Raw genomic sequence first — 13,286 nt, 5'->3', positions numbered from 1 at the left:
CCTTGCCGATGTTGAAAGCCGTGTTCCAAACGAATTCAGTTAAAACATGCTACGTGTGTCTATATAAACGAAGACGCGTCTGCTCGCTGCTTTAGTGCGATAGCAAACTCCTAAGCAGCCGGCCTTTAAACTAACTCTTTTCTCTCAAGCGCCGACCAACAAACCAACCGTTGTAAGTCTCATCAATCAAGTGACAATTTATTCCAACGGCCCACACGGATTCAAACAATAATATGCCAGTGATAAGTGCAAAGTGCATAATGAACATTGTAATAAAACGCGATGCAATAAAAGTTGGCATTTTGACCCCAATTATTATGCTACTATTGGAAAACAATCAATTGTGTGTGTTTTTTAAATGTGCATTTTTCGGGTGATCAATTGCAATATTAAAATTCATTTATTTATTATTAAACTACACAGTAACTCAATTGCAATTAAAGTCTTATCCGCTTCATAAAATTTTATTAGATCTTATTAAATGTTCATTTTTTGGGTGATTATTACAATTGCAGCATAAAAAATGAATTTGTTTTGTATCAAACTACTTACAATTAGTTAATTATTTTCATTTAAAGTCTTAACCGCTTAATGAAGTCAAAATTATTTGAAATCGTTGAAATCTTATTAGTTCCAAGAAACATAAATATTTGCATATAAAAAGCATTTGATGCCCAGACTTAAGCTTGTAAGCTTATTTTTCCATTCAAACGGCAAAGTTTAAAAACCTCATCTAGTGGGTGATTAAATGTTGCAATGTTGATCAATATTTATTATAGATGCAAATGAAGTGTCCCACTTTTGTTGTCCTTGACTTCAAGCGAAAGAAGAAAGATAAATAATGTAACGGCATGTGTCTCTTGTTTGCAATAAATGAAAAGCCAATACAATTTAATTAATATACATACATGTGATGTAAAGATATAAAGCATAAACAATGACTATAAAAACCTACATTCACCTCTGAAATAACCAACAAGCTAATGCAAATACATTTAGCTAAAGTTGCTTATTATTATTTCATCTATTATGTGTCTTAATAGCTTTAGATAGACATTTGCTTGCCACTGCGTGTGCATAGATTAGCCATAAAGGAAAATAAAACAAACCAAACAAAATGCAAAAAGCAAAAGTAAAAAATTCGCACTAATTTGACGCAGGCAATCAATTCCATAAAAATTAATAACTAATTGCCGGATTCAACTTGACATTAATTTCGATTGAGCTAAATCATATTGCCGACATAGGTCTACCTGTATAAGTATATAATTTATTTGCTTGTTCTGCAGCATTATAATTTCATTGTCCCCCTGTTGAATTTGTTGACCAGAGCACACACACACCCAGTTTACCAGGTTTTAATAATGCACAAATACAAATGCAAACATTGCCGCAAAGGACTAACGTTGCGATTTACAACATACAACAGCAGTTCTGTGGTGTGGCTGTGGCGGTGGCGTCGGCGGCGACAGTGTTAAAGCCTGTTGGGTAATCACCTGTTAGCCATGACGAATACGAATACGAATACAAATATGAATATGAAGCGCCTATGTGTGCGGTGGGCCCAAATGCCAAGAGTTCACGGCAAGATCATCAATGTCCAAGTTATTATTTATTTCATTTTGTAACCAGTCAGTCAATAAAATATTTTCTGCCCAAGCATCTTAGCACAAAGATGCCAACGATCTCTACCTCACAATTAGTTAGGCTATTCGACATATTTCAGTGGTTGTTGAAACAAACTGCACTTACTTTCGTTTTGCATATATTAGCATATTTAATGAAAACAAAAATATCACTTTCATTTGACTTCTATGGCTAATTTATTAATGTTTATCAGCTGGGAATATCTTGTTGTTCTTGTGAGCTTCTTGCTAATATATTATTGCCAAGTAGTATTAATACTTGTTTAAGTTTCAAAAATACAAATAATTATACGATATTGTCGTTTATCAATTTATTGCTTTAAGTCTAAAATATAATATGCGTCAAAGATAAAACAAAAATAATTAACACCGCAACGCTATGGCTATTTTTATTACACACGAAGTTTTAAAAATTATATAAACAATTATATAAAGCGGCAAGCAAAACCAGTCGCTTTTTGAAATATTAATATCTTTAATACTTAATACTTGTCGGTTTTATAAGGAATTCTTCGTTAAACAGACATTAACAACGGAAAAAAGCACGCAATAAATTGCGCATTTATAATTTAAGAAATCAACGAAAACGAAAATAATAATGATTATTTCTGACATTCCAGAATATTCAATGTCATGAACTACGGCGTACAATCAAACTTAACAAACACTTAATTAATGCATAAGCATAAGCAAACTATAGCTTCGGGTCATATCTAAGACAACTAACAATATCTTTGTTGTCAACTTCGTTGATTGTTCAATTTTTTTTAATATACTGTATTGCAAAGGGGTCAGGGACTAGTGCACAGTCAACAGCCAAGTAAATACATATACAAGTAAATTATACAAATATGGCAAAGAAATTTAATTTACATTTTTATTGTATTTTATTTCAATTACAACAGGTTTTTGGACTGAATGACAATCTGCTAAAATGGTCAAAGCTGGCCATATTATATTCTTGACTCAGCTTTTGGTATGCCATTTATAAAAATAGCATTAATTTCAGTAAATATATGATTTTCTGCATTCTAAGGTCATTGCACATGCCATAGACCTGAGCCAATTCGAGGACTATACTGATAATGAGGTTCAACCAATCGAAACGGCTCTGAGCTTTCCCAGAGTATCGAGGAAAGCCTCTTCAGTTGTTGGCCACATTGAGAAAATCGATGTCAAATGTGATGCCGCCAATGGCATGATAGTCGAAGTCGAATTTACTGACCTATTCAATGGCATCATTTACAGTCAAGGTTATTACACCGATCCTAAGTGCAAGTAAGCCAAAAACCATTTAATCTAATTAATGCCTTTGTCTTGGATTTAATAATAAACTTGTATTTCAGATATGTTAATGCCGGTGCTAACCAACGTAATTTTGTATTTAAAGTGCCCTATGAAGGCTGTGGCAGCAAGCCATCTTGCGCACTTTGTGCATCAGTTGATAATATCCTAATCATACAGAATGAAGATAATATTCAAGATGGCTGGGATACAGCTAGGAAAATCACTTGCAGTCGCGGAGATGAGCATGAAAAAACTGTTTATTTCAGACCCTTTGTTGTTGATATGCTGGAGGTAGTATCGGTGGAAACACCAAGTGGACCAGTAGAATGCTGGATGGATATTGGAGTTGGCATCCCTCCGAACATAAAGCCAATCAATTACACTCTCAAGCTAGGCACTGATATTACGTTTACCATAAATGTTAAACAAATGACACAAACTTGGGACATAAATATTCTTCAATGCTATGCTTCGGATGATCCAAACTTTGATGCGTCTACTACAAAAAAGATACAACTTTCTGATAAAAATGGTTGCTCAATAAAGCATAAGCTTTTTGGAGAATGGACAAAGTTTGAGTCAACTCCAACCAAAACAGTTACGTATTACAATACACTTAAAGCTTTCAAGTTTCCAGACCGCTCTCAGGTTTATTTGAAATGTGATATTGAACTATGTAATGGAGCTTGTAAAAGAGATTATATATGTGGAGAATCAATACAAGAGCTATGTTATTCTGGATCAACTGATCCACGTTGTTCCCAAGAGCAAAAAACGTCTAAACCTCCTCGATGCTATCCTGGCTCGTCAGATCCCGATTGCCAGCCTGCAACTTACTTCCCACCAACAACGGTTCGAGCAACAGTAACGACATCACGGCCTGGATGCTTTCCGGGGTCAACTGATCCTCGTTGCCCACAGGAACCGAAAACTACTTCCGCTCCAAGATGTTATCCTGGATCGAGCGACCCGCGTTGTCCACAGGAACCTAGGACGACTACAGGTCGGCCAACAATAGCGACATCTAGACCCAGATGCTTCCCTGGATCATCTGATCCTCGCTGCCCACAAGAGCCAAAAACGACTTCTGCTCCAAGATGTTATCCTGGCTCATCAGATCCCGATTGCCAACCTGCAACTTACCTGCCACCAACTACAGTGCGGCCAATCATATCGACATCCAAGCCTAAATGCTTCCCTGGATCAACTGATCCTCGTTGCCCACAGGAACCGAAAACTACTTCCGCTCCAAGGTGTTATCCTGGATCGAGCGACCCGCGTTGTCAACAGGAACCTAGGACGACTACAGGTCGGCCAACAATAACGACATCAAAGCCCAGATGCTTCCCAGGATCAACTGATCCACGCTGCCCACAAGAGCCAAAAACGACTTCTGCGCCAAGATGTTATCCAGGCTCATCAGATCCTGATTGCAGCTGACAACTTAATTCCACCACTACTGTGCGGCCAAAACACGAAGCTCCAAGCCAAAATGCTTTCCTTTGCACTAATGATCCTCGTTTCCCACAGAGCCGAGACAACTTCCGCTCCAAAGATTGCTATCCTGGATCGAGTGATCCACGTTGTCCAAAGGAACCAAAGACTACTACAGTTCGGACAACGATATCTAGGACCAGATGCTTCCCTGGATCAACTGATCCTCGATGCCCGCAAGAGCCAAAAACAACTTCTGCTCCAAGATGTTATCCTGGCTCGGATGATCCCCGTTGCCCAGCACAGCAAACCACTACATCCTCTTCAAGTTGCTATCCCGGATCAACGAATCCTGAATGCATTAATTGCTACCCTGGATCACCAGATCCTAGATGTCCGAAGATACCAACTACAAGAAAACCAGGCTGTTTTGATGGGTCAACAGATCCAAATTGCCAGCCAGCTACCTACTTGCCACCAATTAAAACAACAAAAATACCGCAAATCGACGCGACAACAAAGAAACCGAATTGCTACCCCGGAGCGACTGACCCTCGTTGCCCACAGGAGCCGAGAACAACTTCCGCTCCAAGGTGTTATCCTGGATCGAGCGACCCGCGTTGTCCACAGGAACCTAGGACGACTACAGGTCGGCCAACAATAACGACATCTAGACCCAGATGCATCCCTGGATCAACTGATCCTCGCTGCCCACAAGAGCCAAAAACGACTTCTGCTCCAAGATGTTATTCTGGCTCATCAGATCCCGATTGCCAACCTGCAACTTACCTGCCACCAACTACAGTGCGGCCAATCATAACGACATCCAAGCCTAGATGCTTCCCTGGATCAACTGATCCTCGTTGCCCACAGGAACCGAAAACTACTTCCGCTCCAAGGTGTTATCCTGGATCGAGCGACCCGCGTTGTCCACAGGAACCTAGGACGACTACAGGTCGGCCAACAATAACGACATCAAAGCCCAGATGCTTCCCAGGATCAACTGATCCACGCTGCCCACAAGAGCCGAAAACGACTTCTGCGCCAAGATGTTATCCAGGCTCATCAGATCCTGATTGCCAGCCTGCAACTTACCTTCCACCCACTACTGTGCGGCCAACAATAACGACATCCAAGCCAAAATGCTTCCCTGGCTCTAATGATCCTCGTTGCCCACAGGAGCCGAGAACAACTTCCGCTCCAAGATGCTATCCTGGATCGAGTGATCCACGTTGTCCAAAGGAACCAAAGACTACTACAGTTCGGCCAACAATAACGACATCTAGGACCAGATGCTTCCCTGGATCAACAGATCCTCGCTGCCCGCAAGAGCCGAAAACAACTTCTGCTCCGAGATGTTATCCTGGCTCGGATGATCCCCGTTGCCCAGCACAGCAAACCACTACATCCTCTCCAAGTTGCTATCCCGGATCAACGAATCCTGAATGTATTAATTGCTACCCTGGATCACCAGATCCTAGATGTCCGAAGATACCAACTACAAGAAAACCAGGCTGTTTTGATGGGTCAGCAGATCCAAATTGCCAGCCAGCTACCTACTTGCCACCAATTAAAACAACAAAAATACCGCAAATCGACGCGACAACAAAGAAACCGAATTGCTACCCCGGAGCGACTGACCCTCGTTGCCCACAGGAGCCGAGAACAACTTCCGCTCCAAGGTGTTATCCTGGATCGAGCGACCCGCGTTGTCCACAGGAACCTAGGACGACTACAGGTCGGCCAACAATAACGACATCAAAGCCCAGATGCTTCCCAGGATCAACTGATCCACGCTGCCCACAAGAGCCGAAAACGACTTCTGCTCCAAGATGTTATCCTGGCTCATCAGATCCCGATTGCCAACCTGCAACTTACCTGCCACCAACTACAGTGCGGCCAATCATAACGACATCCAAGCCTAGATGCTTCCCTGGATCAACTGATCCTCGTTGCCCACAAGAACCGAAAACTACTTCCGCTCCAAGGTGTTATCCTGGATCGAGCGACCCGCGTTGTCCACAGCAACCTAGGACGACTACAGGTCGGCCAACAATAACGACATCTAGACCCAGATGCTTCCCTGGATCAACTGATCCTCGCTGCCCACAAGAGCCGAAAACGACCTCTGCGCCAAGATGTTATCCTGGCTCATCAGATCCCGATTGCAAACCTGCAACTTACCTGCCACCAACTACAGTGCGGCCAATCACAACGACATCCAAGCCTAGATGCCTCCCTGGATCAACTGATCCTCGTTGCCCACAGGAACCAAAAACTACTACCGCTCCAAGATGCTACCCTGGATCGAGCGACCAGCGTTGTCCCCAGGAACCTAAGACTACTACAGTTCGGCCAACAATAACGACATCAAGGCCCAGATGCTTCCCTGGATCAACTGATCCTCGCTGCCCGCAGGAGCCGAAAACAACTTCTGCTCCAAGATGTTATCCTGGCTCGGATGATCCCCGTTGCCCAGCACCGCAAACCACTACATCCTCTCCAAGTTGCTATCCCGGATCAACGAATCCTGAATGCAATAATTGCTTCCCTGGATCACCAGATCCTAGATGTCCGAAGATACCAACTACAAGAAAACCAGGCTGCTTCGATGGCGCAACAGATCCAAATTGCCAGCCAGCTACCTACTTGCCACCAATTAAAACGACAAAAATACCGCAAATCGACGCGACAACAAAGAAACCAAATTGTTACCCCGGAGCGAGTGACCCTCGTTGCCCACAAGAGCCGAGAACAACTTCCGCTCCAAGGTGTTATCCTGGATCGAGCGACCCGCGTTGTCCACAGGAACCTAGGACGACTACAGGTCGGCCAACAATAACGACATCAAAGCCCAGATGCTTCCCAGGATCAACTGATCCACGCTGCCCACAAGAGCCGAAAACGACTTCTGCTCCAAGATGTTATCCTGGCTCATCAGATCCCGATTGCCAACCTGCAACTTACCTGCCACCAACTACAGTGCGGCCAATCATAACGACATCCAAGCCTAGATGCTTCCCTGGATCAACTGATCCTCGTTGCCCACAGGAACCGAAAACTACTTCCGCTCCAAGGTGTTTTTCTGGATCGAGCGACCCACGTTGTCCACAGGAACCTAGGACGACTACAGGTCGGCCAACAATAACGACATCAAAGCCCAGATGCTTCCCAGGATCAACTGATCCACGCTGCCCACAAGAGCCGAAAACGACTTCTGCTCCAAGATGTTATCCTGGCTCATCAGATCCCGATTGCCAACCTGCAACTTACCTGCCACCAACTACAGTGCGGCCAATCATAACGACATCCAAGCCTAGATGCTTCCCTGGATCAACTGATCCTCGTTGCCCACAGGAACCGAAAACTACTTCCGCTCCAAGGTGTTATCCTGGATCGAGCGACCCACGTTGTCCACAGGAACCTAGGACGACTACAGTTCGGCCAACAATAACGACATCTAGACCCAGATGCTTCCCTGGATCAACTGATCCTCGCTGCCCACAAGAGCCGAAAACGACTTCTGCGCCAAGATGTTATCCAGGCTCATCAGATCCCGATTGCCAACCTGCAACTTACCTGCCACCAACTACAGTGCGGCCAATCACAACGACATCCAAGCCTAGATGCTTCCCTGGATCAACTGATCCTCGTTGCCCACAGGAACCAAAAACTACTTCCGCTCCAAAATGCTACCCTGGATCGAGCGACCCGCGTTGTCCACAGCAACCTAAGACTACTACAGTTCGGCCAACAATAACGACATCAAGGCCCAGATGCTTCCCTGGATCAACTGATCCTCGCTGCCCGCAAGAGCCGAAAACAACTTCTGCTCCAAGATGTTATCCTGGCTCGGATGATCCCCGTTGCCCAGCACCGCAAACCACTACATCCTCTCCAAGTTGCTATCCCGGATCAACGAATCCTGAATGCATTAATTGCTTCCCTGGATCACCAGATCCTAGATGTCCGAAGATACCAACTACAAGAAAACCAGGCTGCTTCGATGGCTCAACAGATCCAAATTGCCAGCCAGCAACCTACTTGCCACCAATTAAAACGACAAAAATACCGCAAATCGACGCGACAACAAAGAAACCAAATTGCTACCCCGGAGCGAGTGACCCTCGTTGCCCACAAGAGCCGAGAACAACTTCCGCTCCAAGGTGTTATCCTGGATCGAGCGACCCGCGTTGTCCACAGGAACCTAGGACGACTACAGGTCGGCCAACAATAACGACATCTAGACCCAGATGCATTCCTGGATCAACTGATCCTCGCTGCCCACAAGAGCCAAAAACGACTTCTGCTCCAAGATGTTATTCTGGCTCATCAGATCCCGATTGCCAACCTGCAACTTACCTGCCACCAACTACAGTGCGGCCAATCATAACGACATCTAAGCCTAGATGCTTCCCCGGATCAACTGATCCTCGTTGCCCACAGGAACCGAAAACTACTTCTTCTCCAAAATGTTATGTTGGTTCATCTGATCCGCGTTGTCCACAAAGTCTAACAACTTCTGCATCAATACCAGAAACAACGCCAGTATATTGTTACCCAGGATCTGTAGATCCTCGCTGCCCTGATACATATAAGGGTTCAACACCTATTCCGGCTACATATTTACCGCCTCTAAGCAATCCCGGCTATGACAGGACAATTCGAAACGCAAAAAGCCAACTTTTTAATGAGATCAACAAGTTAGCTCACACTGATAACAATGTTTTTGAGCTGGAAGACGATGAAGAAGATGTCTTAAGCAGAAATAAACGCGATGTAGATAGCGTTGATATAAGCCCATTGGGATCTGCGGACCTAAGAGAAGATCTTTTGTCCAGAAAAATAATTAAACGTGAATTCAATGAGAGGCCCCCAGAAAAGGAAGTTATATCGCTTACTCTCGGCATTCGAACTGCGATAACCGTCAATTAAAGAATGCTACCTTTTTGTAAAAAAAAACGTATTACGACTAAAAACATATTTATATATTACTGCAACTATTAAACTTAATATAATATACTCAACTACATGTGGTTGTAGCAGAGCGTATGTAGTACAATAAGAAGGTTGTAACAATTGATCTATGCAATTGATACATTGCAAATTAGTACTTGGGTGCCAGATGAAATATTTAATTGCGTAATTTATCATTTTTTCCAGAATTCTTTATAACTTATTTGAAGAACAATAATTTTTTATTTGGCTTTCGTTCTTTTTTGGCTAAATTGATTTGACAAAATGTATATTATTAAACTAAGCCAAATCAAACATTAAAATATAAAAATAAATTATACTATGTACAACTGTAAGCAAATGCTAATTATTGGACAGTTCCAATGAAACCATATAACCAACCATTTGAGAAGCGAGCTTCTACTGTACTTATGTGAATGCATAATTGTATACTTATAATAAAAGATGTGCTTCTAAAGCTAAAAAAAAAAAATGAACAGAGAGATGTAAACAGCTTTTATTTTAATGTTCATATACTTATATATTTTTTAATTAATCTAAATAAAACAGTAGACAGAAAATTGCGTAGAATATACATCAAGAATGATGAAAGCACTAAAATAACACAACAAACTTAAGGAAGAACATCTTAGGTCTCTGGATAACGGCAATATGAATTACTTTCAATCGCTTCGTGTGGAATCCATTCTTCATATAAAGGCAATCGATTCTTTAAAGCCTCAATTTCACGTAAAATTCTCATGACATTTCCACCAACCAGTTTCTTTATAGCTGCGTTGCCCCACACACGATCGCGCGCCAACTCAGCCAGTAAAAGCGCATAGCTTTTTGGAGCCCCACCCAGGCCAATATGATCCACACCCGCAACCTTTCTTACATAGTTGATCGCCAGTATAGCCTCACGTACACTGATCTGACGTTCACCACAGCGTTCCAAGTTCAGCAAGATAACCCCACCATTTTCAGGCAACAAACTAATAAGCATATAAAAAGCTTTTTGTTAGTAAATGAAAGTTTCATTAATTTTAAATAAAAATAAAACTACGAAACATACCTGAGTACATGATCTGGAATTGAGGCTACATTTGAACTGTTGCATAGGGATAGCGGTGCAGCATTCATGAGCAATACAGGCGCCTTGGCTGTGCGTAAGGCAATAACCATTGCCGATTCACTGAGCTGTGAAATCTCCACCAACATGCCCAAGCGATTCATCTCAAACAGCATAGTCTTGCCAAAATCATTGAGTGAATTGGTTACATTTTCCTCCACCAGATATTCACGTCTACGTATGGCAGCAGCAGCCCAAGGTGTGGTGCATTCCAAGCTAGTCACAGAGACGAAACGAGCACCCAGCAAATAGATGGAGCGAAGTACGGCTAGACTGGTGCCCAGTGCATGACCGCCGCCAATGCCCATAAGTACAGCGACCTCGCCTCTAATGTGTGCTTGTTCCATCTCATCAGCCGACTCGACAATGTGCATCGATGTGGTAGCAGCTGTAATACGCTTGGCCTGGTCGATGCCTTCGAGTGCCAGCTGCACTGCATCCAAAAACTGCGCGCCACAATTCACCGTAATCGGCCAGAGCACGGCGCCAATGTGATTTTGGCGTATTTCTGCCATGCCACTACTGTTCAGCTTTATATCACTTGGCGGCTTCCAAGAACCCTCAATAAGCGGCGACTCTGTCAGCAAGCGTCTAATGAATGCCAATCGAGCCTCCAGCAGCGATGAAGCACGCAACTGCAGTGCCAAAGGGATTCCGCCTGCCATAGCAATACATACTAAAACCAGGCATACGCCAATAATAATTTTGCGCCCACGTGAACGTCCTGGGCGCTCGGCAGAAGACTCGCTGCAACTGTCTTTCTTGCAGTTGTAGGCTGGAATGCCACCATTTGAGCAACGCAATTTCTCACTACCGCCGCCAAACTTGGTTATCTCAGCTGGCAGCTCGATATCTGCGATCTCTGTGAACACAAAGCACTGCTGCTTGCAATGCGGCTGGTGTTGATGCAGCGGATGCACCTCCATAAAATCGCGATTTGGCACAGAGTTCATTGCATTATCTATAAATTTTACGCGATGTCCACTATCAACTAATTCACTAATTAAATCCAGTTTTAATGCAAAATTCCCAAGCGACTCAGTGCAAGAATTTCACCTTATTGATTTTACGCTAACTCTCGCAAATGTCCTGCGCACTGCACGTCCTTAAATATTCCGTCAAATGTCTGGCAGCTCTGCTGAGTCAGTTGAAGTAAGAAACCGTTTCTTATTTATATCTTAAAATATTTATTGTTTATAATTAAGGTTATATAAATTAATCGTTTTCAAATATTTTACTTTCAAAATTCACAACTTAAAATATTTATTTACCTATTCTGTCGTTTTAAAAATACTTCAAATACTTCATACAAATATTTAAGAAATACGTACAAGCTTGTTGATGTATTTTATCCGCAAAAATTTCAATTTACATCTATAGCTTCTTGTGCGTCGCTAGCACAATTCCCATTAGTGTGTGTGGCGGCAATGTTTCAAGAACACAAAACAGTTGAATCTGATTGGTAATGCAGTTAGTGGCCAGAGCTATCTGCACGGCTTGAGCAAAGCGTTCCATGCACTTTATATAAGCTTCATCCTCTTCTGGAGCCACTTTCGCCTCAGTGAGGCGTGAGCAATATTTTCTCAATGATGTTACAATTTCCATCAGATCCTGAGAGTGCAAGGGAGTGGATTCACCGCTGTTAACCAAGTGTAGTAGCGTTTGTAATAATGATAAATGCAGCTGACTATATGTTGGTCGATTTGAGACCAACGGTGCTAGAACCACCCAGCGTAACAGGCCAGCTAATGGCGTAGCAAATGGCATCGCAATGGCACCAGCTGGTAACACAAGCGGTTGTTGCGGGGCTTGACATAACAATGGATTTTCTGTAGTCCACTCTGTTATTGCATCCAATAACGCGTCGGGTGGAGGAGTTAAGACACCTGCACGCTTCTCGTTCATGTAAAGATCCGCAACGGCAACCATAAAATTGGCCGCAAAGTGTGGACCAACCATAGGCAGTTGTTTTAATTGTTCTGGAGTTTTGCGGGAAAAGGCAATAAAATCGCTAACTATATTCTGTGCAACCTCCAGACTTGGAGGTGTCTTGCAACCAACTTGTTGCATCCATGTGCCAGCTGAAGAAAGCAGTGGAGCAACAGATCCAGACACAGCTGTGCTGATCAGCCTACAAAGCAGTCTGGAGCGTTGGGGTGTTAAATGGCTGCCAAAAAGTGATAAGAATATAGCATTCCTTGTGGCATCTCGGCCGGGTCGCGAAAAGTACTCAATTAGCGCCAATATCAGCTGGAACTCTTGATATATATTCATCTGACTTATCACAGCCAAAGGCTGCATTTTCCGCCCTTCCCCATCCTTGCAGCGCTCGAGAAAAATAAACTCGGAAATCATCTGCATGACCAAGTTCTGTTTATTTCGGCTTGCAATTAAGCCCTCTAAAAAAGAAATAATAAATACACGGTCTGTACAGCGAGCCGACGAATTTTTACAAACCTAAACGGGAAAGCGCTTCTACTGCACATTTCGGATATTCCAGCTTCCTGAGACTCACTTTTCCATCAGCCAAGGTAGTCATATTTTACAAAATATGCGTAAAATCCTCAAAGCAAAATATTTTCCGACGGCGTGAATTTCTTCTTCTTCCAACTTTGCAAAACAGCTGACCGAGTTTTTGATTCTAATGTATATCGATAATTATCAAGTATAAAGTATTCCCGGCACATTCAAAAATGTTTACATTGACTAACGACAGAAAGAAACTTTATTTATTTCATGTTATTAGCCAATGTAATAACTTAATTCTCAATTATTGTGTAAATTTATATACGCTATCTTTATTGCATGTATTGATTATGAAATAAAATTTG

At 42.8% G+C, this 13,286-nt stretch overlaps 3 protein-coding genes across 3 annotated transcripts; 1 reads left to right on the top strand and 2 right to left on the bottom strand.

The window, feature by feature from the left end:
- Window positions 1-2,565: 2,565 nt before the first annotated feature.
- LOC108600516 (mucin-2) lies at window positions 2,566-9,538 on the top strand. The gene is given in 4 exon segments (XM_033293508.1): window positions 2,566-2,622; window positions 2,683-2,924; window positions 2,993-4,394; window positions 4,527-9,538. Coding segments are annotated over 4 exon segments (6,462 nt in total). The 5' UTR covers window positions 2,566-2,580; the 3' UTR covers window positions 9,303-9,538.
- Window positions 9,539-9,897: 359 nt separating this feature from the next.
- LOC108598945 (dipeptidase 3) lies at window positions 9,898-11,497 on the bottom strand. The gene is made up of 2 exons (XM_017985715.2): window positions 10,399-11,497; window positions 9,898-10,318 (listed from the first exon to the last, which is right to left on the bottom strand). The coding sequence occupies exons 1-2, from the start codon at window positions 11,406-11,408 to the stop codon at window positions 9,973-9,975; spliced, it is 1,356 nt and encodes a 451-aa protein (XP_017841204.2). The 5' UTR covers window positions 11,409-11,497; the 3' UTR covers window positions 9,898-9,972.
- A 232-nt stretch (window positions 11,498-11,729) lies between these two features.
- On the bottom strand, window positions 11,730-13,227 carry LOC108600519 (uncharacterized protein C7orf26 homolog). The gene is made up of 2 exons (XM_017988164.2): window positions 12,913-13,227; window positions 11,730-12,854 (listed from the first exon to the last, which is right to left on the bottom strand). The coding sequence occupies exons 1-2, from the start codon at window positions 12,992-12,994 to the stop codon at window positions 11,830-11,832; spliced, it is 1,107 nt and encodes a 368-aa protein (XP_017843653.2). The 5' UTR covers window positions 12,995-13,227; the 3' UTR covers window positions 11,730-11,829.
- Between the last annotated feature and the right edge of the window lie 59 nt (window positions 13,228-13,286).

The sequence above is a fragment of the Drosophila busckii genome, chromosome 3L, assembly GCF_011750605.1.
Source record: "Drosophila busckii strain San Diego stock center, stock number 13000-0081.31 chromosome 3L, ASM1175060v1, whole genome shotgun sequence".
In the NCBI taxonomy this organism is placed as follows: domain Eukaryota; kingdom Metazoa; phylum Arthropoda; class Insecta; order Diptera; family Drosophilidae; genus Drosophila; species Drosophila busckii.
This window is presented reverse-complemented; position numbering and strand designations above follow the sequence as displayed.